Source organism: Podarcis filfolensis (genome assembly GCF_964270895.1).
Source record: "Podarcis filfolensis genome assembly, chromosome: 5".
NCBI lineage: Eukaryota > Metazoa > Chordata > Lepidosauria > Squamata > Lacertidae > Podarcis > Podarcis filfolensis.
Window position 1 is genome coordinate 4,171,103 of NC_139608.1, and position 28,000 is coordinate 4,199,102.

The window sequence follows — 28,000 nt, forward strand, 5'->3', positions numbered from 1 at the left end:
ATAGCAGTTGCTTTAGCGAGTGGCATTCTTCAAGGAACAAAACTTCATTTTTGTAACGATATTTGAGTTCAGAAAATTGCAAGAGATGCTTGGGCGTGAGTATCATTATATCAAAGTGTGCCATCTCCAAGGAGCTACCTTTCTTGCTGTCCAGGGGACAGAAACCTCACAGAAACGCACCTCTTTCCCCAGGCAAACCACTGAGGTCGCAGTTTTAAACTTGGAGAAGTTTTCATTTTACCGCCTGTTTGAGTGGACTATTGGTCTTTCGGGTTGCATTCAGTAGCATGTTTTTTTTTTACACCTTTCCCTGGTTTATGACTTGGCCTTCATTGCAAGGAAAAGCTAAACAGGAGAGTAAAAACTCTTCAGAGACCAAAGCCACAGGCCCAGCACAGGTAGATGACCAGCTGGGTTGATCCATTGCACAGTTATGAAAACAGCGGAGCTCTGGGGGCCTTGGGTGCAAATGTATTGATTTGATGGGGACAATCAGCATATCCAAGGAATGTTTACTTCTTAATGGGTCGTTCTTAATGCAGAGGAATGCGCTGAAGTTCATTTCTAGTCTCCAGTGGCAAACAGGCAGCCTCTTGGGCCTCTGATTTTGGCTCCTGAGCACATTTCTCTCCCAGTCTCGATCGTGGGATGGCCGCCCACAGTCCTTCCCAGGCTAAATGAAGCTTTGGTTCATACCACGCAGCCCGAAAAGGCTGTGACGGAGCATTGTGTTGGTGACTCATTTTTCAGTACGTCGCTTTCTCAAACCTCCTTGGAAGCGCCGCTCTCTGGGATATTGCCCTGCATTTTTTTACTGAATTTGGAGGTTTCTTTCACTTCTGTATAGCAGGGCTGTACGTGGGCCCATGGTCCATACTAATAAATAGCATGTGTGAGCATATCTTGTGTCTGGTACGAAGGTTTTGTAACTTAGCCCTACTGGATTTCCTGGAACAGGCCACCATTCTAAATTGTTGTGCAAATTTTTGAAGTGTAACTCTCTTCTTTAAAAATAGCACCTTGTCCTGGGAAACGACATGTTTGGCTTTCTGGGAAAGGCATCCTGGATTTAAGTTGTTGCAGCAATGTAAAAAAAGTAAAATGCCTTCTCGAAACGGCAGTTTAAAAAGTAATATTCTTTCTCAGTGTAGGTTGGGGTGGATTCAGTTTAAAACAACACACCTGTAGCATACGACATCTGGGAACATCCACATGCAAAAGCCTCCCTGTTTGTACAAAAGTGCTAAGCGAGAGGCCTTGGCAAGCATCCTACTAGGTTGTTTCAACTCTCTGATGCATGTAATGTCATTAGTTAATAGATCCGATGTAAAAGCCTCATCCTGTTCCTTTGCATGTTAGACTTGGGAAAGTGGGAGGCACCTACTGAACGTGAGCACAGCTCTCTCCCTTTCCTGGTGCTGCTGCTCTCCCCACATATTGTGCCAGTGGTTCGCTATGTGATATGCAAGACGCAGAAGTGAGAAGCTGCCTGTCTAGAGTTCCTGCAGTCTACAGAAGATGGGCAAGAAAGGTGCTGGGCGTTGGAGATCTGTACTTTGTAATCATTACTGGGGCTAAGATATGGGGGAATAGCCGAAGAGCTTCTGTGGTTCAGGAAAGGCTGAGGAAGAAGGCTGCCTTGATCATAGGGGTAGTGCGTCTGGCTGTCAATCAGAAGGTTGGTGGTTTGAGTCCAGCCAGGGGCAGCTGTGGGCAGGATTCCTGAATTGCAGGGGCTTGGACCAGATGATCCATCGGGTCCCTTCCAATTTTATGATTCTAGGGCTGTCTGTAGTCCAGACTTTTTAAAAATAAATGTGTAAACTGTATAAATCATTTAAATCAAGACGAGTTACATGATTTTGCCTATATTACATTATTCTGACCCACCACAGATTTTTTCCGGGCAGGAGGAGTGGCAGGGAGCTGAAGCTCTGCACTCTGAACATGGGCAGTTTTATCCTGCATCTTTTCTGGCACCCGGGACATTGCCCACACTGTGTCAAGCCTGCCACAAAACCCTTAAGGACTAAAAACTAGATTTTTTAAAAGAGGGGAGCAAGAGATTCTCAGAAAGCTGAACCAGGTATAACATTTTAATGCTTCAGCTTTCCTTGGTTCCTGTGAAGTTGGAGCAACATATGTTCTCGATTAAGTAAAATGCTGCGTTTTGAAATCCTAGGCAGAGATAGAAAGCATCTTCAGATTTCATTGACCAATAAAACACTGAACAAGTGTGTTCGAGATTGAAAGCAAGGCAGTTGTAAGTGCAGTGTAGTCTCTAAACCAGTATGCAATTTTTTAAAGTGCACATGTCATACAGACAATATTGGTGTTTGTTCCTTAAGCTTATCCACAGGATTGGCCCTGCTGCTTGTTTTACTGGATGCAATAGGGGTGAAGCCTCGTTGAAAATATATCTGAATTTTTAAGCCAACCTGTACAAAGAACCAGGCAAAATTATTATCCTTGGTCCACCATACCAACAGGCACCACAGCCAAACACAGTGTGCATCATTCCTATCTATTTCTGAACAAAAGGAGAAGGCTCATGAGGCACTATCTCTTTCTGGCACATGGTTTGTAGAGCAATGCATAGTTCTTATCAGGTGAAGAAAGCTCACTGAATATGATCAGTTCGGAAGAGCAAGGCCTGTCTTGTTAGCTAATGGTTTTATGCAAGCCGCTTTGGGGTCCTTTTCAGCAGTGGAGTAGGGTGTAAATGCTTTACCTAATCGTCTATGAATACAGCTGAGGATGGGGAAAGTGGAACCTGATCTGGATGAGCTCATGGATTACTCTAGAGAGCAAGTAGAGTCAACTGCAGATAATAAGCCCTCCTGCTAGATGCTATTGTCTTACTGGCTTGCTGCAGAAGAAGGCAAGAGGGTGGGTATTGGTTGATCTGAAGCAGATATCTGTACAGCTCGGAAGACATGGGAGCAATTAGCATCTTTGATTTTCAAAAGATGAACTAGATGGAGTGGAGAGTTAGTCTTAGTGCAGTGGAGCATAATGTTGGACTTGGACGTGGAAGACCTGTGAAGCTGGACTCACTTCAAGGCCCTGGCAGATCCAGACATTCTTGGCACCAGTACCCCATCCATAAAATAGGAATGATGAATTTTCCCTTGGGGTGGTGGAAAAACAGAATTAAATGCAGGGCCAGCCCAAGACATTTCAGCACTTGAGGCGGACCCCAAAATGGCTCCCCCCTGCCCGCCAGGGAAGAAAGGGTAAGAGAGGATCTACACCTATGATCGGGAACAAGGGAGGAAGCAAATCAGCAGCAAGATCTGCTGGCCCAGTGGATTCTGCCGCCTGAGGCAGTTGCCATGCTGTGCCTCATGGGTGGGCCGGCCCCAATTAAATGTTGTGGGGGGTAGGGTTGTGGCACTGCAGTAAATGCAGCCTGCCGTGGGGGATCCAAACCCAAGCCGCTTTTGCTCTGCATTGCATTACTAAAAGACCTGCATCTAGCCACACAAGTCACATTATTTTGCAATTGGCTGTGTAAATTGAGAAGTTGGATTGGGTGTTGGATCTGAACCGGGGAGACCTGGCTCCGGCTCCCTGCACATGCGTGAAGCTCACTGTGAATGGACCTGGGCAAACCTACCTAGACCCCAAGATGTAAGAGATAACACAAAGCTTTTATAGTACGCTGAGCTCAAGCACACTCTCTCTGTCAGTGGCTTCCCACAACTGCTATTCCTTTGGCTTCTTTTTTGCTTTGGAGCCCCTTTGATGGTGCTGGTTCTAGCCTTCAGAGGACCAGTTACCTGCTCCTGTGTAGGGCTGCCTGGGAATTGAGATCAGTGTCAGAAGCCCTTGCTCTCAGCGCCATCTCAGGAGACTCAGCAAGTGAACATGACCCTGCATTGCCCTCCCAGTTGGAATTGACACAGCTCCCTCTTCATGTGGCGTCTACCAGAAACAGAACACACCTTTACTTCAATGGGGGGTTTCTTTGTGAGTGAAACTAGCCAAGTCATATTCTTGCTAATTTTAACGTAGAACATAACCGACTCTTGCAGCTGCCAGGCTTGTGTTTTTGTTTTGTTTTTAAGTTTTTGGTTGCATTTTACTGATCATATTATATCAGTAATATATCCAATATTCTGCGGTATCCAACGAGTGTGTCCTGTCAGCATAAGGATCAACGCTTGCTCAATTAAACTTTCCTCTCCTGGCCCCCACACCCTGCACCCTTCCCCAAATCTACTTCAGGGGCTTGGGGGAACCCTAAAAACAGATTTAAGGGGCGTGCAGGTATGGGGGGGGCTTCTGTTGTGCAAGCAGAAATCCTTACACTGATAGGACATGCTAGTTGAATTACCATCCTGTGCTTTCATGGTTTTGTTGTGTGCCACTTTGAATACTTTTAATAAAGGGGCAGGCTATAAGTTTATTATTAACCTTCCCTGCAGTGAGTGGCCACAGTGTTGGTGGTTGCTGTTGCGTTGGCTGGTGTTGTGGGGCTTGCTCTCGGTTCACTCAGGGCAACGGGGAGGGCAAGCAAGCCTGGCTGATGCACCCTCAGACATTCCCTGGAATCCCTGCGCTCCTGTGGCAGGTAGCACAGCGTTCCTCGCCAAAAGGATTGACGCGGACTTCGGCAGCCGGAATGCAGAAAATGCAGGAGCCGCTGCTTCTGAGCAACATCACATAGTCCATAAAGCCTGTCAGTTGCACAATGGAATGGCAAAAGTGCTTCATTTCCAGGAGCCGCTATGAGCTGTCGAGAATGAGCCTTCCTGACAGTTGGAGCTATAAACTGAGCTGCCGTGTTTGGGGATCAGCCTTCTGGGGCTGTATTTCATTGCTGGCTCCACTGCAACTTAGCTGAATATAACCTGAGCGGCAGATTCAGTGGGCAGCTATTGATCACATCCTCTTGCTGAGGAGATTTCACTCCTCCCATATCCAAGAATCTCCTGATGATCTCTGCTGATTCTCCAGAGAGGATGAGGCGTGTTCTGCTCTCTACTTATTCTGCTCCAGCACCACATCAAAGAGTCAGTCAGTCAGTGTGTCGGAGAGAGAGAGAGACTGAGTGTTATAGATCGTGTGTAGAGATAAGGTTGCTGCTAAGAGCAGCTGCAGACACTCAGTGCAGCATTCATTTATGCTTAGACCTATTTAACTCTGTATATAGTTGTGTATTATAGTTGTAGATAGAATAAAGAAGATATTCTACAGAGCTGCTCTCCAAGTCGTTTATACTCTGCTAGACTCTGCTATACTCTGCTGTGTGACGACTGTCTACTTGTGGAAGTGAATCCGGTGCTCACAGCTCTAAGCTGTGAGTCCACAGCACTTTGACCTGTTCCTGTGCAGAAGGTGGTCTCTGGAAGTGCTACCCAGCTCGCCTAGCCCAGTCGGGGCTGAAGTGGATGAGTCCAGTTGGTGGCACTGGCTCAAGGGCGATGCTGACACTTGCTTCCTCTTATGAGCTTCCTTTTGAAAAGTGGCGCTGATGGACGCTCCACCATGTATCAGTCCAGCAAGAGCAGGAGCTCTTAAAGACATTTGGGAAGACCTCCTTTGACCTGCAGTGCATCTCAACCGGGCCTGGAGCCAATCGCCACAATGGCTGATGGTGTCGGGGGAAATAGTGCCCTGGTTTCTCCCTTGCAGCTGCTTACTGTGGTAGCTTAAAGCAGCAGTGGGGGACGCGGGTGGCGCTGTGGTGTAAACAACTGAGCCTTGGGCTTGGCGATCGGAAGGTCGGCGGTTCGAAGCCCTGCGACAGGGTGAGCTCCTGTTATTCGGTCCCAGCTCCTGCCAACCTAGCAGTTCAAAAGCACGCAGTGCAAGTAGATAAATAGGTACCGCTCTGGCGGGAAGGTAAACGGCATTTCCATGCGCTGCTCTGGTTCGCCAGAAGCGGCTTAGTCATGCTGGCCACATGACCCAGAAAAACTATCTGCGGTAGCGTACAAATGCTGGCTCCCTCAGCCTGTAGAGCGAGATGAGCGCCGCAACCCCAGAGTCATTCGCGACTGGACTTAACTGTCAGGGGTACCTTTACCTTTACCTAAAGCAGCAGAGGTCAACCAGGTGCTTAGAGGGTATTTATTTTCTGCATTTATGTCTCACCTTCCTTACATCCCAGAAGCCAAGGGTTCCCAGGCCATCCACACATCTAGACACTGACCAGAACTAGACCTGCTTAGCTTCAACAAGGTTGCTGCCTCCTGTGCTTTCAGAACATATCCTCAGACATGAGGGCTCCCAGAGTTTGTACCACAAAGCCAGCACAAAACTTCACCAGCACTTGGGAGGAGATAGGACAACACTGGGCTTAAGGTGTTTGCTAGGCCCTCTCTCCCAAGTATGTCTGTGTTGCGGTGGCATAAAACCAGGGTTTATGTGTGTTCAGTAGGATCCTGCTTTTAATGTGCATACTTATAGGTGGTGCCACAGAATAGAACACAATTTTGATTTTTGAAGGGTTGTCTGGGACTGGACGGTTTGCAATTAGCTTGGTTACTTTCTCTAAGGCATTGAGTGGGCTGCTGTTCAGGTCTCTACCAGCCTGTTTAATTTTGACCCCTCACCAATAAAGTGTGGCCAGTGGAATTCCTTTTGACTTGAAGGCTAGCTGTAGACGATCCTTGCGGCCGGTGAACCCTAGAGGAAGAGATTGTGGCATTTGCTCTGGAGTGCTGTGAACAAGATAGCCCTGACGGTTTGCTTTAACGCCGCAGTTGGTAGCCTTTTTTTAAACGCAGGAGCTGAGCTGTTCTGGCTTTCGTCAGCCACTGAGATGGTGAATGGCCTGCCGCAAATGAAGTGGAGTGAATTGCTGCCTGTGTTCCAACGTTGCCCTGGACGCCACCCAAATGTACACCAGCAGGCCTTTTTCTAAGGCCATAAAACTTCAAAGAGCCATGGAGTTCTGTCAAGAGGGTGGAGGGCATGCAACCCACAGACAGGTTTCATACCTTGCTCTAAAAATACCGCCGTGCGGCACATCCTTCCCAGTTTTGGTCTTCTGGCCTGGCAGACCTAAAGAGCTGACAGTTAACCACAATGGTAGGGTGTCTAGAATAGATGTGGATGGAAGGAGGGATTTGGAGGTAGTCTTGCTGTGAAGGGAAGTGCTCTTGTGCACCCCCCATTAATTTCGGGGGGGGGGGCTGAGAACTTCAGTCCGCAAGCCACCATCCCAGTGGGCTGCAATCCCTGCTGTTAATTAGAGGAAGAGGGGATGCTAGATCATTTAGATTTTTCTCTTTGGGCACCCACCCCATCCGGGGTTATACTGTAGGATTCACAAGCTAGCAAATGTAGGCTTTATGAACAGGGCTGTGTGCATTATGCGCTTGGCATGGCAGGGAGTTGAAATTCTGCACCAGGAGACACTGGGTTCTGCAACAGATATAAGTTATTTCACTTGGCAGAATTTATTCTCCAGTTTTTACTATTTTGCATATGTCTTGCTTTATTAGTCAAAGGGGAAGGGGGAGGAGTTTTGCCCAATCCACCTCTGGCTTCTGCGGAGTCTTAGCAGACATTGCCCCATACGTTTCCAAGCACATCTTTGCTGTCCCATGAGGACTTGAAACATGCTGATGGGGGCGGGAGTTTAATGCGAAGCCTGAGTTTTTTGGGAAGGTACATTCTGCGTCCAGTATTCTGTGGGCTTTCTGTGCTCCCCTGGCATTTGTGGGTTTACCGTGGAGTTTCCTTCAGGTGCTGCGCGACTGTTTGCTGGAGCAATTTTATCAATAGCCTGGGTCTGAAATATGCCAAAGAATGCAGAGACAACAGCAAAGGTTCTTTTGCAGTCTGGTTGCTTTACATGTCAACAGGTCAGCAAAGTACAGAGTTTCCGCCACACACCTTTTTGGCTTTTGTTCTCTGTAGAACTTGCAACATGTATAGCAGTCGAAGGTAGTTTGCAAAAATTCCCCCCTCTCTTTTGGTTTGATTTCCAGGCCAAAAGCAGGCAGGCTATTTTTAATGTAGGAAAAGCCTCTTTCTGTGGAGAGGGTTAGGATAGTGGTGGGGAACTTGGGGGCCTCAGGATAATGGTTAGACTTCACTTCCCATCAGCCCCAGCCAGTGTGGCCATTGGTCAGGGATGATGGAAGTTGTAGTCCAGGGACATCTAGACAGCACCAGGCACACATCATACTCTAAGAATTTCTCACTTAAAATGCACATACACCCAGAAATGCAAAAGCACGAATCAATGTAGCCCTATGAAACATTTAGTTGGGCCCTCATTGTTAAAAATGAGTCGTGCCTCTAGTTTACTCAGGTCAGTAATTCCCCAGTTGCGTGCCACGGTGATGTTTGCATGCAGCAAGAAATTGAATAAACGCTGCGATGATGAATCCCAAGGCCTCCGAAAAGGCTGCTTGCTGGGTATGGGTATGATTCATCACAGCTCTAGCCGTTCCACTTTTCAGTCGGTCTCCCTTGCAGGTACAGAGGTAGAAATCTGACACAGGTGTGCAGTGAATGTGGTTGGGTTCAGGAAAGCAAGCAGAATTCCCAACACCTGAGAGGTGGTCGCCTGCTGCATCTCTGTGTGAGTGGCTGTTCTGGAAGGCCCTTTAGATCAGGGACTTGGGCAACAAAAAGCGGGTGGGAGATATGGGTTCCTCTATGGTGTGTGATTCTTCTGTGTTCAGATGACAGGCATGCTTAAGCTCTCAGAACCGACTCTGGCATTGCCATCAATCACCTCCCAGTCGGATGTGGCATGGCAGCCCCTGGACTGCATCCTAGAGCATCGCTGGTGGCGCTGAATAGCTTCCATACCCAAGTGCTGTGTCGCAGGGGTCCAGCCAGCCCTTCCATCGTATGCAGAGCCCTTTGCTGTCAGACTACAGACGCCAGTGTGAACATTAGCAGATCTGCGGAATGTCTCCCAGCTCCGGCCCTGATCTGTTTCTCTGAGGATTTGATTACGGTGTGGATTCTAGATCATGGCCCGTGTGGCTAGCAACTTTTTTCTCTATCTTTTTTTTATTTTCAGAGTTTATAGCAACTGTCAAGGTCTTATAAACAACATGAGCCCACATGTTCTGGAAGCCACAGGAATGAAGAGGCAGCACCCTGGGCAAAAAGCAACCTGGTTTTAATCTGTCTTCCACGTGCTGCAATGCCTTTTGGTTTCTGTCTCTCACCGCTGACAAACCCCCCCCCCCCCAAGCACAAAGTGTTGAAAGAAGCTCAAGCACAACATCCCCTGCTCTGCTGGAATATTTTAGGCTTTTATGTGTTCCCTCCCTCATAAGCAGAATCTCTTACCAGGGGAAGAATTTGGCACCCTGAGAACATCAGTTGTTGGGAAGAGCTGTAAAACTTGTTGGGCTGGCATTCAACATCTGGATTAAGCTGCTGTGTGCAGGAGGGTAACTTTAATTTCACTGTTGTGGTGGTCTTATTATGTGTGTCTTTTAAAAAATGAATCGTTTGCCCATTCTTAGCCGCCAGGAAGGAAGGGAAGAGAGAATCATGGAGTTGGAAGGGACCACACCGGTCATCTAGTCCAACCCCCTGCAATGCAGGAATCTTTTGCCCAATATGGAACTCGAACCCACAACTCTTGAGATCAAGAGTCTTGTGCTCTGCTGACTGAGCTATCCCAGGAGGAATTGAACTGTGTAAATTTTAAACCACAAAAAAGTTGCCGTGTGTGTGTGGTATATGGTGGGAGAAACATGGGAGAAACGTGCTAAGAGGAAGGCACGCTTGGCAAATCCACACCGTGATCAACTCTCACCCAGAAACCAATGTCCCCACTGTGGAAGGACGTGTGGATCCAGAATTGGCGTCCACAGTCACTTACGGACTCATTGTTAAAACCGTGTTTATGGAAGACAATCTTACTCGGCTACGAGTGATAGAAGAAGATGATGTGGTGGGGGAGATAACTTTAGATAAATTTACTTGTGATTCATATAGAATCATAGAACTGCACAGTTGGAAAGGGACCCCCTGGGTCATCTAGTCCAACCCCCTGCAATGCAGGAATCTCAACACGCCGTCCCCCATCCAATTTGAAACCATACTGGACCCTGCTTAGCTTGGCAAATGTGCTATCAGTTTTATTGCTGCACCACTGCTGTTGCCAGTGACAATCAGTGTTGCAGATGCCATCTAAAAATGGCGTTGGCATGTGTGCTAGGCTTCTCCAAGGGTCGGACCCTCAGGCCTATAGTTGCTAAATATCTACCTATCAGACACCAATGTTTGTCATGGGCAATTTATATAGGCAGTGGGAGGGAGCAGTTGAGCCCCAGAGAAGTGCCAGGAGAGCAGATGGCTAGCCTGCGTTTCTGCATCAAGCCACTCCACCTCCCTGCCTCTGGGACATGATACAGGTGCCCCGTTTCTTTTGTACTTGATTTATTTCAGACTGCGTCCGACTCCTTCCTAAAGGAGATCTGGAAAGCACTATAAACAACAGAAAACAATAGAAAACAGGGGCACTCTCAGCAGCTCAGAATAACTAAGAGGGCGCCAAAGCCCAATTAATCAGAGTGACACAGGCCCAGAAGGGTCCTCTTTTGCAGAAAACTCAGGGGTGAATTCCTTATTGTCCCTGTCCTTGTTCTCTGAGACTGAGAAGCTTGTGGAGCTAAGCCCATGGGGGGGAGGGGAGCACTTAAAGTCCTCGTTAGTCTTTTAGTCAGTTCGCCCCCCCCCACCAACCCGAATTTGTTAAGAGACTTCAAACCCATCCAGTGAAATAAATGCCGAAGGCACGTAAAGCAGTTTCCTTGTTTTCTTTCGTCGTGGGCTTTTACGGAAACGCCGCTCCATTCATTACTCTAAAGCAATTCTAGGCATGCGGAGGAATTGGCTTAGGAAGGAATCATATTAGCGGCTTCCATAATTTGGTTTGATTTATTAGAGAAAATTGAGTAACGGGGAGGAATTGCATCCTGCCTTTGGAACATTCTTTCTGCCCTTGTCCAGAAATGTACAGGCTGACTTTGTTGACTCCAGCGCTAGGATTTTCCTTCTTATGGAAGGCAAGAGAGGAATGGCAGCCCCTGCTGCCTAGGAAGATACTACGCCATTATTATTATTGTTGTTGTTGTTTTTGTTGTTGCTACGGATTCATGCCATCCGGTTCAGATTAGCACTTGGTCAGATGGTTAAACCCAGGATTCAGTTTGCTACTGAAGGGCAAGGAGAATGGCAGGTGTGTTTTGAACGTAGTCTTCCTAGATAAGTGCGATCTAGTACTTGCGAGTCTCAGACCTAGACGAGGACCTGGGAAACCGGGGTTCAGATCCCCACTCAGCCAAGAAAGCCCACTGGGTGACCTTGGGTGCCAGTCACTGCCTCTCTGAGCCTCACCGAACTCGCAGCGTTGATGTGAGGATGAAATGGAGTGAGGGGAAAGTATGTCTGCTACTTTGAGCTCATTGGAGGAAAGGTGGGATATAAATGGAACCGTGAATGAATAAGCCAATTTGTTTAAAGGATCGCAGAATTGTGTTTGGAATTCCCTGCACCTTGATGGGTTTGTCTTCTGCAGTTTTGTTTTGTTTTATACTTGTGTTTCAAACCTTGCCCTTCTCTTCTCTCTTGCAGGTCAGCCAGTTCAGGCAGCTGTATTCCAAAGTCATCAACGATAAACACGACGATGTGATGGCCAAGTTTGGAGCAATCCTGGCTCAGGGCATATTGGACGCAGGTGATTTCTGCTGCTGCAAGGAGGTGTTGGGTTCAGTCAATTCCTTTTCATTTTATTGTTCAATTCGCTGAACAAATCGGTTGGAACATGCAGACTTGCACGAAGCCCAGTGTAAGGTTTTTCCTAGCCACGCTGATCTCTCCACTTCCCCCACAGAATGTGTACCTTGCCGCCGTCCTTGTTTTCCTTTAAGTACTTTGAATGATTATGAAATTATGGTAATGGGTTTATTTGTATAGTCCTATCAGTATGCACAGGGCTTTACAGATTGGCCATCTTGTGTGCCGTAGCAAAGCAAAGCGAGGCATCGTGTCCTTGGATAGTTGTCTTGAAGCATCTGCAGTCATTACGGACGTGTCATTTCCAGGTTTCACAGGGCAGCTTTTTTTTTAAGGATCCTGGCCTTTGATGCGTGTAGGGATGCTCCTGGCATGGAGACTAAAAGCTGGCAGATTTGTTAATACCTAATAATTAGAATTTGCGAAGAGTGTCCACAGTGCTTCATGTGCTCAGTAATTGTTACAGCAGCCCTGCAAGTTAGAGGCTGAGCCCTGTAGCTGGATCAGACCCAAAGGGGGGCACTGTTGAAAAGCAAGATAATATCCTTCTGGATCACACCAAAGGAGCCTCTATTGCAGCTTCCTGTTCTCGCAGTGACCAACTAGATCCCCCTGGGAAGCCCATAGGCAGGACCTGAGTTCAGCAGCGCACTCCCCAGCAACTGCAGCTCAGGCATGCTCCTTCCGACTGGGGGACCAGGGCATAGTCATTGCGGCTGGTAGCCATGGATGGCCTTACCTTGCATGGATTGGTCCAAGCTCCTTTTAAATCTGCCCTGGTTGGTGGCCACCCAGGATGATGTTCACCCTCATTTTGCAGAAGCTGAGAGATACTGGCTTGCCTGAGGCCGCCCCACAGAATTCATGGCAGCTTTGAGCGGTCAAATGCATCTGCAAGGGGCAGCAGCAGTCCTTGAGGCTCCTCAGTTTCTATCTTGCATTAAGCTCCTGCACCCAATCTGCAGTCGCTGCCCACCCTGCTTTGGATGTCTTCATCGCATTTGTAAACAACTCATTAGTCCCCCGAGTTGTTAAAGCACCAATAGCACATCAGCAACACGAAGAGCCAAATGAGATTCTGTCTTTTGGATTTTATTGCTTGCGTGAATCACTTGGCTGACACGTCCTGAAATTGGACCTGCCTCGGGTTGTTGGTTGTCTGCACAAACAGGGCTGACCTTTCTTCTCAGGGATGCATATCTCAGGTTGTCCCTACATTGTCACAGAAGATTTACAGCTGCCTGCTGATGGGAAGATGTGGTTCTCTGTTTGAGGGATGGAGTGATAACATCTCGGGGCTTGGGGACCTTATTTCTCAGCTGCCGTAGAGAATTCCCAGGCCACAGAGTTCCATGTGACTTGATCTCCAGAACTCCAGATCTTTCTGGGAGAAAGGCATCTATAAATCTCTCTGGCTGTAACTCAGCCTTCTCCAACCTTCTGCCCTCCAAATGTTTTGAACTACAATTCCCATCAGTCCCAGCCAGCACGATTTTGGCAGTTAAGCCTTGATTAAAGGTGAGAAAGGTGGACAAGCAAGAAAGGATAAGATGCTACCAGTGCATGAACCAGTCATGGGGAGGAAAATGCAGGGTGGCAGTTTTGTTTCGTTTTCAAAATTGTCCAGAGTTGAGAATGAATGTGCAGAGCAAAGGAAAGACAGCAAATAAACCAGGTTCCTGCTTCTGAGCAGAGTGCTGTATGAGTTATGTGAACAAGTAGTACAACCCCACATTCTTCACGAGTTTAATAATATGCCGAAAAATTGGCTTTGAAAGTGGCAGAATGTGGCTACAGAAAAATCACTCTTTACCAGCTCGGCACAAATTGATCTTGAGTTGGAAGAATTCCTAGCAATCCTGTTTTCTAAATTGCTTACAAGAAAGAAGATTCCACCTAAACATTAGGAAGAACTTCCTGACAGTAAGAGCTGTTCGACAGTGGAATTTGCTGCCAAGGAGTGTGGTGGAGTCTCCTTCTTTGGAGGTCTTTAAGCAGAGGCTTGACAACCATATGTCAGGAGTGCTCTGATGGTGTTTCCTGCTTGGCAGGGGGTTGGACTCGATGGCCCTTGTGGTCTCTTCCAACTCTATGATTCTATGATTCTATGATTCTATGATTCTGTTTCAACCCTCGTCCCTTCAAACCCTGGTGATGCTTCTGAGATGAGCAGCAGAGCAAGATCACATAACTTTCCTGCTCCCAGACAGGCCCTGCGGACAGGGAGCCAAGAGAAAGTTTGGGTGTCATGCAAAGAGAACAGAAACCGTGAGAGTGTGAATGCAATGCTTGAGGGCTGAGGTCACCTCCTCCAGAAATGACAAGATTTTAGGCAGGCGAAGTCAAGAGACTAAATGTTGAAAAATAAAATTCCAAAGTTGTTTAAACCGAAGTCATGATGGGTTTCAGCAGGGTGTGCTTGGCCCGTGAACACAGCCTGAAGCAAGTGTGTGTGTGTGTGTGTGTGTGTGTGTGTGTGAGAGAGAGAGAGAGAGAGAGCGAGAGAGAGAGAGAGAGAGAGAGAGAGAGAGAGAGAGAGGGAGAGAACTCACTAATCATTAGCAGGGAGCCCCTTCCCAACTTAAGCAATCCAGAGTGATCCTGTAGAACTCAACTATACTGCACCCTTTTCAGAATACACCTTACAAATTCAGAACTTTCTGGTCTCTCTGGTCATGGTGTTTACTTTCTGGCCAAATCTGGACCATTGTCAGCCTTGCAACTGCACTCCCAGGCAGGTCTGCTACAGGTCTGATGGCTGAGGAGGGCCTCCATAGTCCCCCCCCCCCCCATGTAAAAGGGCTTGAAGTTTGATTGCATCTTAAATAGATTAGGCCCACTGCCCTCTGCCTCATCAGCAGCAATAAATATGCCGGTGGCCTTCTCCAGCTCCCATCTGCCTAACTGGTTGGAAGCCCTGAAAATCCGATTAACACCTTCCCACTCCCTCTGTGGGCCTAACCTTTCTGTTTGGCTTTGGCTGGGAGCGTCTGTGTTGCATCAACCTGATGAGCTCTCTGATCTCTGCTTTGCAAGGATGAAATTAAGGGGTTTGGTTATCTGGCAGGATTAATTCTGCTGCTGAGATTTATAACCCGTAGGAAGAAGGAAGTAGAATCTGAAGCTGCTTCTGGTCGAGAGGGGGAATGTAATCTCTTGCAGACTTTCCCCTTCTTCCTAGTTTAGTTATTAGGCACAGGAAGATCGGAGGTTTCTGGATGGGGGGAAAGGATGGAGAAGTAATTTTGCTTCCAGGCAAGTGGAAATAAGGGAGAAGGAGAGAGAATGGATCAGAGAGATACTCATTTATTTGTATTTATTATTTTCATTTAGAAAAAAATATATAAACCTCTTAGAAAAAATCTCTGAAGTGGTGTACAGTATATAAATTAATTAGCAACAATACAAAGATGAAATCAGCAAAGCCTACATAGCTGGAGTATACCTCTGACTAGTATATCAGACATTCTGCCACATACCTTCATGACAGCTGAGTCAAATCTCTGTATTCCGAGCAAGTTATCTCAGAATTCCTGGTGTTGGAGGGGAAATAATAAAGGAGACATGTTATTCTTAAGTTCCGAGAAACATCTGGCTGACCACTGCTTGCAAAGCCCGTCACTAAGCTAGAGCAACAGATGCTTTGATCCTGCAGAGCTTCTTTTGCATTCTTAGCCGCTTTCCAAGTGCTCACTCTGGTCGGTTCCTAGAGAGGGATCATAGAATCGTAGAGTTGGAAGGGACCACGGGGGTCATCTAGTCCAACCCCTTGCAATTCAGGAATCCTTTGAGGGGCTCAAACCCACGACCTTGAGATTAACGCCCCATGCTCTGCCCCCTGAGTTATCCCAGTGTTTCTAGGAATGACCGGCCACATCAGGCAAATGATGGCTACCGCTCACTCTGAATGAGGATTTGCAAGAATTGTTTTAAGTAGGTGAACAAAAGGCGGTTGGCTTGTTAGCTCCGCGCCAGCCGTCAGCAACCTTGCAGGGACACGGAATTGTAGCCCAAAACATCTGCTGGGCACCAGATTGGGGAAGCCTGGTTTATACCCACCTCTAGTTGACTTGACACGGGTGGGAGTGAGGAGGGTGAACTCTTTCTACTGTCTTGTTCCTCCCAGTTTGATTTCCTTTTACTTATTGTTTTATTTCAATGTATTGGTATACCATTTAATCACAGTCACTTCTTGGGAGAAGAGACCCGCCCGAACCTCATGGAACTGCAGTGGCTCTTCTGGGCCCTTTGTAAATCCAAGCAACCCTCACCTCCCGTGTTTCTTTTGTGCTACCTCCCCAGGCGGCCACAACGTGACTATTTCTCTGCAGTCGAGGACTGGACACACACACATGCCTTCGGTGGTCGGCGTTCTGGTCTTCACCCAGTTCTGGTTCTGGTTTCCTCTCTCTCACTTCTTGTCGCTGGCCTTCACCCCGACCTGCGTCATCGGCCTTAACAAGGACCTCAAGGTATGTCCTTCCGGGGGCCGAAATGGCGTTGCGTCGGTCAGAATGGCCTGGTGGCATTCTGCGTGCTCCAGAGTTGCCTCTTACCTGCCCAACCCAGTGAAGAAGAGTTTTAGAATAGTTTGGTGCTCACCTTTAAAGCCCTAAACAGCCTCGGCCCAGCATACCTGAAGGAGCATCTCCACCCGCATCATTCGGCTGAGGTCCAGCTCCGAGGGTCTTCTGGTGGTTCCCTCTTACTGTGGGAAGTGAGGTTATGGGGAACCAGGCAGAGGGCCTTCTCGGTGGTGGCACCTGCCCTGTGGAAAGGAAATAAACAACTATCTGACTTTTTGAAGACATTCCCTGATTAGGGAAGTTTTTAATACTTGATGTTTTGTCATGTTTTTAATGTTCTGTTGGGAGCTGCCCAGGGTGGCTGGGGAAACCCTGCCAGATGGGCGGGGTATAAATAATAAATTGTTGTTGTTGTTGGTTGTGTAAATAGGTTTGGCCTTGTCTTGCCCCTGGGGTTTCTGCTTTCAGCTGCTGAGGGCTGTGATTTCCAAGCTGAGCATGGTAATACACATGCAGGCCTGTAGAGCCAAAGGTCTTGGATCTAATATTTTATCATCTCCTTAAAAAAGGGAATTAATTAATGGGTGATTTGAAAAGCCTTTCCCCCTCTTGCCTGAGACCCTGGAGAGGAACTGCTAGTCAGAGCGGGAAACACCAGCCTGGAAGGACCAATAAGCATTGCAGCTTCCTTATAATGGACAAACAGGTGTTTTGCCTGCAGAAGGTAACCTGGTTTAATCCCCTGCATCTCCTGTGAAAGGGACACTGGGTAACAGGGCTGGAAAAATACCCTCTTGGGACTTTAGGGAGCAGCAGCTACCTGGAGAAGCCCATCCTAGGCCAGGTGGATCAGTGGTCTGACCTCATCGCAAGTCTGTCCCCAAAACCAAGGCAATTGTTTGGTCCTCTAACAGTTTCAGGGGAACCGCCTACAGATTCTCAGTTTCTGGCTTCTCCTTAAGCCCGAACTGCCGATCTCTCTCCTCTTCAGCATCACCCTTTCAAATAGATTTGTGGGATGCAATTATATTCCCTTTCGTTAAGTTCGGGCGCCGTTTGATTCCTGTGGGCGAAAAGGGGAGCCAGCAGTGAGCACAGCATCACATCGGCGCTCTCAAAGGTTAATCTTTCAAGCTTCCCCCTCTGAGAGGATATTGTGCCCCCAGCTATGGAAAGCATGATGAGAATCTGCATCAGCCAGTAGGCAGGAGAAGAAGGGAGCTGTTTCCTGGCAACGTTAAAGAAAGTGATTGTAAATTGCCAGGATCGTGGTAGGTAGCTTAAGATTCAGGGTTGAGGGCAGGTTTTGAAGTTGGCTTCCCTCTGGTTAAGGGGGGGGCAGGGAAAATGCACAGCAGACTGAAGCCGCCTCATTCCTCCTTTGCCACTTCCTGAACACTGCTGGAGACTTTTATCTCAGGGGTGGTTTAGGAAAAATGACTTGCCAGCTTGGAGAGTAGAGATGATTTTATTTCGGACTCCGCCGCCGCCGATTTGCACAGCCCTCTTAACGCCATCCTCAAAACGCAGTCCTTTGCTTTGATCCTTTTAACAGGCAGAACCAGGGCTCTGGGCAGTCCTTGTACTTCCAGCTCCATCACCTTCAGCATCCTGAGAATAATTTTTTTAAAAGACATTTCTAGGCTGCAAGTATGAGTTTCAGAATGTGCAAGAAGTGCCTGGTCAGAACCTGGGGCTTCTGCCAATAGGAGAAGAATATATTATATTTACAGTACAGATTTCAGGTTGCTTTTCTGCATCCTTCTCCAGCTTCTTGTCTTCCAGATGTTTTAAACTCAGCCGCGCAGGGTGGTGCTAATAAGAGTTCTAGTCCCAAACCTCTGGAGGGCACCAGGTTGGTGAAGGACTCAGAAAAGCAATTGCATTACTTTATCATGTGAACGTATGGAGCTGTTTTTTACTGAGTTAGACTATTGGTCCTTCTAGTCCAGTATTGTCTACTCTGACTGGCAGCGGCTTTCTGCAGTCTCTGGAAGAGAGACCATTCCCAAGCCTTGCTTCCTGTATCTGGAGATGTTGGGGAGTGAAACCCAATATTGCCTACTTTGACTGCCAGCATCCCTTCAAGGCGCTTGATGGAAGGTTTCCCAGAATTTTTAACTAGTAATCCCAGGGATTGAACTGATGACCTTCTGCAAGCATGTCAGGTGCTCTACCACGGACCTAAGGCCCTCTCCCCCAACTAAGTCCATTGAATCTGTGGTGTGAAGGACTGTAGACGTTCCCAGGCAGGCCAGGCTGTGGGATAAGCACTTTCCAAGCTTTCCCGAAGAGGGAGGTGCAGAGAGAATTGCCACGTGAAAATACCCAGTAAGGTGAGAAGCCTCTTCCTGACTTCTCTCTGCTTGCTGCCCAAGTCTGCTTGTTTTTGGGTCTGCACAACCGCATCTGTGTCTGTGGCCATGATTCAGAGCAATTGTGTCCTGGGGAAATCAAACCTGAGGGAAATGCCGTCTCAGAAGTAACTCGGATTCTGCAACGACAGCAAGCCGAATTCAGCAATGTGTTTTGCAGGCTGGGCACATGCCACCTCTCCGCCTGAATTTCGCATACTTCAGGCCACCCTTTTATCCCAGCAAATCCGGCAAGAGCACCTTGAGCTGAACGATTGGCGCAGGCGGCAGATCGGTTCTCAGAGACAGACAGATGAGCGGATAAACCTGCTTTCTGCAGTCTCGTCTCAGTCTGTGAAGTACAAGATTGAACTCTCCACGATATGTAAAAAAAATATGTCCCTGCACATAGGGGACTAGCTTATGTGAGAGATGGTTGTGTTAAGAACCTTTGAGGACAGAGGGGACCCAGTCACAAAGGCCCCATGTGGTACAGTCCACAAACAGGCTCATCTGCTCTCGGTTATAATTTGGCCTTGGAAGTCTGCAGCCAGTGGCCACACTTAACCAAAGCCGGTGTTACTTTAGGTACTTGTGCTTGATTCTAATTCAGGATCTGCACAATGACGTTGTAGGATTTTGACAGGTGTCACAGCAGGGAAGGAAACTGCATGTGAAATCCCTCAGAAGACTTATGTCGAATAAAGAGTGTGTCTTTCCACTCTCCCCATCCTCCCTGACCTTTTTACTTCACTGTAGCCTTTGCAAGACGCTCCTTCCATCTTTTTAAGCATCCTTCCTCTAGCCTCATAAGGGCTAGAAACTTGGGGCATGTGTGAATACGAGATTCTCAGGATGCTGAATTCTGAACCTGCCACCAAACCCCACACTTTCTGTTTGCCCGGCCCTGCCTTCAACATCCCTTTTCCAGTCATGGCCGAAATGTGAAAAGCCGGGAGAGAAAGCAAGAGCACAAACAGTGCTCTGTACCGTGTGGGAGCCAGCGAGAGCTCAACTGCCTCACCGGGACTAAATTGCCTCGTAATGGAATAATGATGTTTCAGTCCCCTGATGGCTCAGAAGCTTCCGGCGAGTGGCAGAGGCAGCATTTGTGCTTCACCTGGTTTGTGTGCATCTCTCAACGAGGGCACCGCACGAGGCTACCGCTTTGCTCTCCGGCCTTCCGCCATGCCTGTCCGACTTTGCCCTCCAAACGCTCTCTCTCTTCCTTTTGCAGATGCCAAAAGTGCAGTACAGATCCAACGTCAAGCCCTCCACGTTTGCCTACCCAGCCCCGCTGGAGGTGCCGAAAGAGAAGGAGAAAGAAAAGGTGGGTGAACGGCCCCCCTCTTTCCATGTGGGCTGCTTGGCTTTGTGCACAGACAGAACAAACAGTTGCCCCTGCTGCTGCTACATTAGGACCCCTTCACGTGTCTCGAGGCTTCTCTGCCCCTGAGATCATAGCCGAAATTGCCCCTCTGTGCTATTTCACACAATGTGTGGTAGAAAACCTAAGTTTGCCCTGAAACGGTGGGCCTGGCAGGGAGCAGCGGGCAGTTCTGAATCCCTGACGCTTCCCTCCCTCATTTCAAACATATGTTTTTATTGGTCATAGATTATGGGTGGAATTCAGTGTAGCGTTAAGGAGATTGGTCAGTCGGTGTGAGCATCTCTGTTTGCCCAGTGGGATGGTCTTCCCTCTCCTCCTCCAGTGTTCTTGGGGAAAGCCCTCTTGCGGTAGCTTCCACTAATGGCCCAGCATTTTCAGATGTACACTATTAATGGGTGTACACGGATCTGTCAAAATGTAATGTGTGAATTAACCCCAAAAGCAGCCCTCAAAGGATGCTGCCTCTGCGTGCTCAGAAAGGATATGAGGCCAACTGGGAGGCTCTCCCTTCTCCAGGGACTCTTTCAGAGAAGCATTGGAAGGCTCCTCAGGAGATTAAGAACTCTTGATTGCTCACCCTCTGAAAACAAACTTTTTGAGAAGCAAGAGTGAACTGGGCCTCCAACTTTGGGGCCCTCTAATCTTGGGGGCTTCATGGGCTGACCCTCCTTCTTCCACCCCTCTTCACACACACACTTCCCCCACTCCAGTTGGGGCCTCCTGGCCCCCTGCCATATCTGCGCCTGACCCTCAGAGCACCATTATTGGCTTGTTCTCCTGAAAGCCTTTTGTTATTCTCACGCTCAGGTTTCTACCGCTGTGCTGTCCATCACGGCAAAGGCCAAGAAGAAGGAGAAAGAGAAGGAGAAGGAGAAGAAGGAAGAGGAGAAAATGGAAGTGGTGAGTCTGTAATCTCCCATCCTCCGTATCATCATCCAGGAATGCTGTTCCGGGGCATTGATCTAGGAAGCATGGCCTCTGGAGCCACATCACGGTGGTCAAACTCTCTTCTTCTCTGTCTGTGGGTTCCTTAGGCGTCAGTAAGGATCCACCAACTCCATTCAGTGTCAGTCAAGAGGGAGGCAACATTAAATTGCAGTTGGAAGAGAGAGAAGCAGCGACCTTAGTCTAACATCCCTGTGCTGCAAAGCACTAGTAAGATCTTGGCTATACCCTAAATCCAGCAAACCCTGAATGAATTCAGTCAATGTGGTTTCATCCCGTAGTTAAGTGGCGTTTGCAGTTACCTTACAGTGGTACCCGAATTGAACAAGTTTATTTGGAGAAACCACCATGTTTTGCCGAACCTTCAGGAAGCTCTCTGGCTTGCAGAGACTGTGGTGTCTGGAGCTGGTCAAGCATGGAGAGGGAGACAGAAGCCTAGCCATGGGCCGTGGGGCAGGGAGGGACCCTGCTCCCTCTGCCTGGCCCTTATTTGCTCATCCCACTCTCTGGCCTTCAGTTGGGCCCCAGAGAAAGGAACGGGAGGCAGGCCGAAGAGGGGCAAAGACGTGATTGCAGCAAGCGGGACAGAGGCAGTCTTATCCAAGCCGACCAGTTTCGGAAGTGGATGAGGAGGCTCCTTCTGAGGAGGGCAGCCTTGCTTCTACTCTGGCCAAGCTAACTTGGAGTGAGTTCTTTAGGAGAGGAGAACAGACATGGGGAAATGCAAAACTGGGTGCTGAGCTACATCAAATATTCCCATTTTTTGGTGTTCTCCGGGTATCTGGTTGGATTGTCCCGGGGCACTCATTTCTCCTAAAGAGGATGAGATGTTGCCAGAGGAGGCTCCCTTTTTATTGCTCCTAATGTTTGGGATAGGGGATGCGGGTGGCGCTGTGCAATAAACCACAGAGCCTAGGACTTGCTGATCAGAAGGTCGGCGGTTCGAATCCCCGCGACGGGGTGAGCTCCCGTTGCTCGGTCCCTGCTCCTGCCAACCTAGTAGTTCGAAAGCTCGTCAAAGTGCAAGTAGATAAATAGGCACCACTCCGGCGGGAAGGTAAACGGCGTTTCCATGTGCTGCTCTGGTTCGCCAGAAGCGGCTTAGTCCTGCTGGCCACATGACCCAGAAGCTGTACGCCGGCTCCCTCGGCCAATAAAGTGAGATGAGTGCCGCAACCCCAAAGCCGGGCACGACTGGACCTAATGGTCAGGGGTCCCTTTACCTTTACCTTTACCTTTACCTTTAATGTTTGGGATCAGAGAAGAATCTTGCTGTTGCCACCACCCCAGGAGCCTCTTGGGGTCTCCACCTTCCTTTGTAGCATGTGGCCTGGATCACTTGCTCGAGTCATTTGCTCAGAAGCTGCCTTGGGGTGGTGCTCCCATGTTTCTTCCTCCCACCCCATTTCTCTTTCTGGTCAGTGCAGGGCCAGTGTTGAGAGACTGACCCACACCCCAGCAGAAACCCCTGGCCCCACTGCTCCTTGCTGTCCCTCCCTGTTCTTCTGCCCAGGGTGGGTGATCAGCAAGCTGTGTTCCCTCCCACCCTGGCTTGTCCTTTGCTTTTGGGGGTGGAGGTGGCCTGAACTGGGTCCAGAGGTGAAGGCCCAGCAGTCAAGGGGGCAGTAGGAGCAGTGGGGAGAACTAAAAAATGGAAGCGGGCACTGGGGAAGTTGGTTTGGGCATTTATGTACTGCAGCCTTCCCTAGTAGTTTTGGACAACAACTCCCATCATTCCCTGCAAGTGCGGCCATCACCCTCCAGTTGTAGTCCTGAACATCCAGGGAGGCTGATAGACCACTTGAAGGAGCTTTCATGCGCAGCTATCCTTCCATCTGAAGGACAGGGCATTCTTTATTAGTACCCCCACATTGCTGAGCGAGGGGGACAGTGGTTTCCCCAAGACCACCCAGTGAGTTCATAGCCGAGTCAAGAAACTGAAACTGAAGCCTGTCTGGATCTTGCCACTCTCCTCCATCTTCCACTCCGGCCGCCTTCATCTTTGTGTCTTTTTGGCTCTGGGGTGTCTTCTATTGTCCAGGCAACTTTTCTTCCCAACTCTCTGGGAACTGAAAGCCCTCTTCCTGTGTTGTCCAAACATGTGGCCATACCTGTAAGGGGGGAAAACATGACACAGGCCCAGAGGCATTTTAACAAGGTTGAAGGAAAGCCTTCCCTCCGTCAGCCCACGAGGGGAGCAAAGTGTACCTGAAGTAGCCTCCAGAGAGCTATCAATCCCGGCTGATTTCTCACTGCTGCCATCTTTGGAGACAGCTTTATGGCTCAGAAAAACACCCATCGTTGAGCTTCGGACGGGACAGGATAAAGTTCTGCTTCTTTTTAAAATTTGCAGCCAACCCATTAAGGCTGCCTGGCATGCCTGGATTTTGGCTTCGTTTTGCTTTATTATTCATTGACGTGGGGCACGTCTGTGCTGGTACGAAGGCTGGACGATGGGCAGGTTCTGCTGTGGCTCCAGGTCCTGTCCTCTCGTATGTATTTGGCTGTGTGTGTTTTTAACGCCTCCTTCCTCCCGTCCCCAAACAGGACGAAACCGAGAAGAAGGATGAGAAGGAGAAGAAAAAAGAGCCTGAGCCGTCCTTCCAGCTCCTTGACAATCCGGCCCGGGTGATGCCCGCCCAGCTCAAGGTCCTCACCATGCCGGAAAGCTGCCGATACCAGCCTTTCAAGACCGTGAGTCGAGCGCACATCTCTCCTCTGACGACCCTCTTCACACCATAAAGCGGGGGGGGGGGGACCTGTGGCACTTTCTGGGTGTTGTTGGACTTGACATCCCATCAGCCCCACCCAGCATGGCTCCTGGGCAGGGGGACGATGGTATTTGCAGTCCAGCAGCAGGTTAAATCATATTTAACTATAGGACCCTTCACTAGAAGGCTTTGAAACAAGAATAGTCAGATTCATGGAGGAGAGGGCTATCAATGCCTGCTCTCCCCAGACCCTGCGATCATCATGAGAGGCCCTTCTTCATATGCCTCCTCCACAAGAGGTCCAGAGGGTGGCAACACGAGAACAGGGCCTTTTCTGCAGTGGCTCCTCGTTTGTGGAATGTGCTCCCCAGGGAGGTGTGCCTGATGCCTTCATTATACACTTTTAGGTGCCAGGCAAAAATTTTAAAAAATGGCGTGGCATGAGCTGCCAAGGAAATGAAACAACTATCTGACTTTTAGGAGACACCTGAAAGCAGCCCTGTATCGAAATTTTTAGTGTGTGATGTTTTACAATTTTTTATATATGCTGTAAGCCACCCAGAGTGGGTGGGGAAACCCAGCCAGGTGGGTAGGTAATAATAATAATAATAATATTCTGAAAGTGTGGTGCATTGAAAAAAAAGTTTGAGAAGCACTGCCTTAGGCCACCTCTGGCTCCTCTTCATTGCATGATGGCTTGTGCAAGAGACCTTCCTGGTAGATTCTCTTCTCTCTGCTAGGTGAGGGCCAGTGGGCCATTTCCAGTCAGGATTACCTTGGAGAGGCTGGACTTCTTTGTCCCCTCCTGCAGATGTCCCTTTGCTGGGCAGGGTGCCAGAATGGGGGCAGTGATTGTCAGGCGGCTAAATTTAGCTGCAGCTGCAATTAAAGAAGGGGGTGGGGCCAGCTCTTGCCCCCTCCCCTGCTCTGGATTGGCTGGCTTGTGATGCAGCTTCCGCATGACCCTGACTCCCCCAGCAGCCTCGGGGAACCTTGAACTCACTTGGTGCTCCTCTTTCTCCAGCTTTCCATTGGGGGCATCATTGTCTTGAGAGACACCAGCGAGGACACGGAAGAGCTGGTGGAGCCCGTGGCTGCTCATGGCCCGAAGATTGAGGAGGAGGAGCAGGAACCGGAGCCTCCGGAGGCTTTTGAATACATTGATGACTAAGACATGGGGGTACGTAAGAGGGAGGCGTCCCTGCCTGGGCTGTACCTAACCCAAGACAGCGCCCCTGAGGAAATCACATGTGCAGGGGACGATGGAGCTTGCCATATTCTGATATTCAGAGGTATGCTGCCTTTGGATGTGGAAGCTCCATTACTGTCATTCGCCCAATGACAGGGCCGGCCTCGACATTATGTGGCAACAAGCATCGTGGTTAGTCCCGTGTTGCGGAAAGTCAGGCTTTGCTCTTATCCTTTTTTTTTTTAAAATAATATTTATTAAAGTTTTAAAGGTTACAGAAAGAAAAAGTAAAAAACACAATTTTAAACAAAAACAATACAACACATCACAATAAGGAAGAAACAAGGATGAGAAAAAGAAATAAAAAGAAATAAAAATAAAATCCATTAAAAAAAGCAAAAAAAAAATACAGCGAATCTTCCCATTACTTATCTTTCATTAGCTTATTTCCTTGACCTCCTCACACCTCCCTTTTTTGTATTCTAGTTCGATTATCTGTTTCAGCAAATCCTTTCCATCTTTTCAAATTTTTGTCCTGTAATTTATCTTAATATAATGTAACTTTACTTTCTCCTTTCACCAATTAACAGTCAGTTTTTTCCTAATCCTTTATAACATTTCTGCTAAAACCACATAGCATCATTCCAACATCCTTCTAACATTCATTAATTTTACAATGTTTCTGTAAATAGTCTTTAAATTTCTTCCAATCTTCCTCCACCGACTCTTCTCCCTGGTCTCGGATTCTGCCAGTCATTTCCGCCAGTTCTATGTAGTCCATCACTTCGCTCTTATCCACCCGAAACCTGCTCTCAAAACAACAGGAGCAGTGCGACATTCACTAGCTTTCTAAAATCCAGTATAGTCATACCTCATGTTACGTTTGCTTCAGGTTGAGCATTTTCAGGTTGTGTCCCGCAGCAACCCAGAAGTACTGGAATGGGTTACTTCCAGGTTTCGCCGCATGCGCAGACACGCAAAATGATGTCATGCGCAGAAGTGGCGAATCGTGACCCACCTGTGCGCAGATGTGGGTTAGATTCTTTTCAGGTTGCGAACGTGCCTCCGGAACGGATCGCGTTCGCAACCAGAGGTACCACTGTACAGTCATACCTCGGGTTGCGAACGCTGTGGGTTTTTGGTTTACGGACTGCGCCGAACCCGGAAGTACCGGAACGAGTTACTTCCCGGTTTCGGCACATGCGCAGAAGCACTAAATTGCACTTTGCGCATGTGCAGATGCACTGAATCGTGTCATGTGCAGATGCAGCGCTGCGGGTTGCAAACGAGCCTCCCACACAGATCACGTTCACAACCCGAGCTATGACTGTAGATTGAACTGGTTTCTGCACAGAGAACTGCACACAAAACTGGCAAATAATTCAGTAGCTGTTGAGAACTGAACCAGGCTGGGCAGAGTGCAGAATTCTCAGCTCTGCCTGTACCATTCGGCTCCATCGTTCCCTGTGCCATTTCATTCCCACAGGCAGCCTTGTGCCTTGGCCAGGGCTGTGCCTCTTCTGCAGCGTGGCAGGTCCTGGACGTCAGCTCTGGATTCCTGGACTGATGTTGAGGGCTCTTGCCAGGCTGGACGGCTCAGAGGGTCAGCTTCGATTTCCGCTTTGACTGGGTCTGCTGAAACCCAAGCCTCACCTTCAGGTTTCTTGTAGAGTCAGCTGTTAATCAGCTGCAGTCTTTGGGGCAGGGGAGTTAGAAGCCCGTTTGCCATATCTCCAGCTGGTTACAGCACCTTAATCACAAATGATGACCTTGCAGGCAAGTTCGTGGCTGAAGAAATCAGGCGGTTCGGCTTCCCCTCCCAAAAAGCAAGCCATGTTCTGGAAGTGTTGTTGTTTTTCCTGAACCGCTGAAATGATGTGCATGCGTTGCAAGCTAATCTGAAGAACTGGAATGGGTTGCTTAGAAGATGTTTGCTCCAGGAAGCTCCTTTAGGTGGCCAGCTCCTTGGGCCTTCCTCAACGTCTGGCACCTCCCAGGTGTTCCGGACTGCAGTCCAAAAACATTTGAGGGTGCCAGCTTGGGGGGGAGGCTGGGATAGGTCGCCCAGTAAAACTTTTCAGAGAATAGCCGTGAAGGGTGGCTGAGACCACCACCGTTTTGCTCTTCAGCTGAGTGAATCTGGGCCCAGAATTGGAGGAAGGCACCGTGTGGTGGTAGAGCTGTGGTTGCCACTAACTCCTTGCCTTTTTTTTGTCTCCGCTGTCCTTTATTTTTCTCCCCCGCCTAGGGCCCTTAAAGAAAGCTTGGTGCGCATTGCGTCTGAAATTGAGGAAACGGCCCGGAGGAGGCTCTTGCTGCAGCCTGCAGCTCAGTGCATGCTCTGTCGCTTCTGTGCTGACCGGCAGCAGGCAGTCCACATTTTATGGGTGACAAAAGGAAAAACCTATGCTCTCTTTAGTGTACTCTTTCACGAGAAACCAGTTTTCAAAATAAATAAATTAAAAAACCCAAGCGGTGGCTTTGTTCTTCGTTATTCCTCGCCTGCAACTTCGCGAAGATGTGAGACGAGTTTCACAGCCTCACCTGCCTTTGTACCACCATAATGTTTTTGACACCGGGAAAACTTTTGGCCTTGAAGAATACATTTTGTCAGTGTGTTGATACAGACTCTCCGTCCTGCCCTGGGTAACTTTGGCTGCTGCAACACCCTTTGTTGGGTTCTGACACACTCCCTCAAACATACCTTCATGCGCGATGTCCTCTTGAGTCTGGGCTGTGGAAAGGCAGCCCATGCAGGCCGAGGTCTCGGGGTAAATGCTCAAGCGCATGGTGTTGTCAGGAGTTCAGCCTACACTCGAGTAGGACCCTGGCAGAGACATGTGCCTGACTGACATGTTCCCTCCCTCCTGGTCGATCATTCGGGAACTTCATAAGCTTTCTTCAGCCCAAACATCACAGCGACCGATGCCAACTGACACCGGCACACTTAGGGATCCGCAGAGTTTGCGCAGCTTGCTTAACAGACCTCAGCAACTCAGCATATTGGCTAATCTACTTTATTTACATATAGACACACAAGGAGCACTGCAAAATGGCTCCCTCTCTCTCTAGCATCAGGCAGCAAAGAGAGAAATAACAAAGGACAACAGTCCCACTTCACGGAACACAGTAACACAAACATCCTGTCTCCGTCA

At 48.6% G+C, this 28,000-nt stretch overlaps 1 protein-coding gene across 1 annotated transcript in view; it reads left to right on the top strand.

The window, feature by feature from the left end:
• Window positions 1-27,317, top strand: part of PSMD1 (proteasome 26S subunit, non-ATPase 1) — a 92,025-nt gene extending 64,708 nt beyond the window's left edge. Inside the window, exons 19-25 of the mRNA XM_083612767.1 lie at window positions 11,569-11,671; window positions 16,033-16,202; window positions 19,848-19,940; window positions 20,808-20,900; window positions 23,493-23,639; window positions 24,681-24,836; window positions 27,094-27,317. Of these exons, the coding sequence (XP_083468893.1) occupies window positions 11,569-11,671; window positions 16,033-16,202; window positions 19,848-19,940; window positions 20,808-20,900; window positions 23,493-23,639; window positions 24,681-24,827 (753 nt within the window). The 3' untranslated portion in view covers window positions 24,828-24,836; window positions 27,094-27,317. The remainder of the gene's footprint in view (window positions 1-11,568; window positions 11,672-16,032; window positions 16,203-19,847; window positions 19,941-20,807; window positions 20,901-23,492; window positions 23,640-24,680; window positions 24,837-27,093) is intronic.
• Window positions 27,318-28,000: the final 683 nt, after the last annotated feature.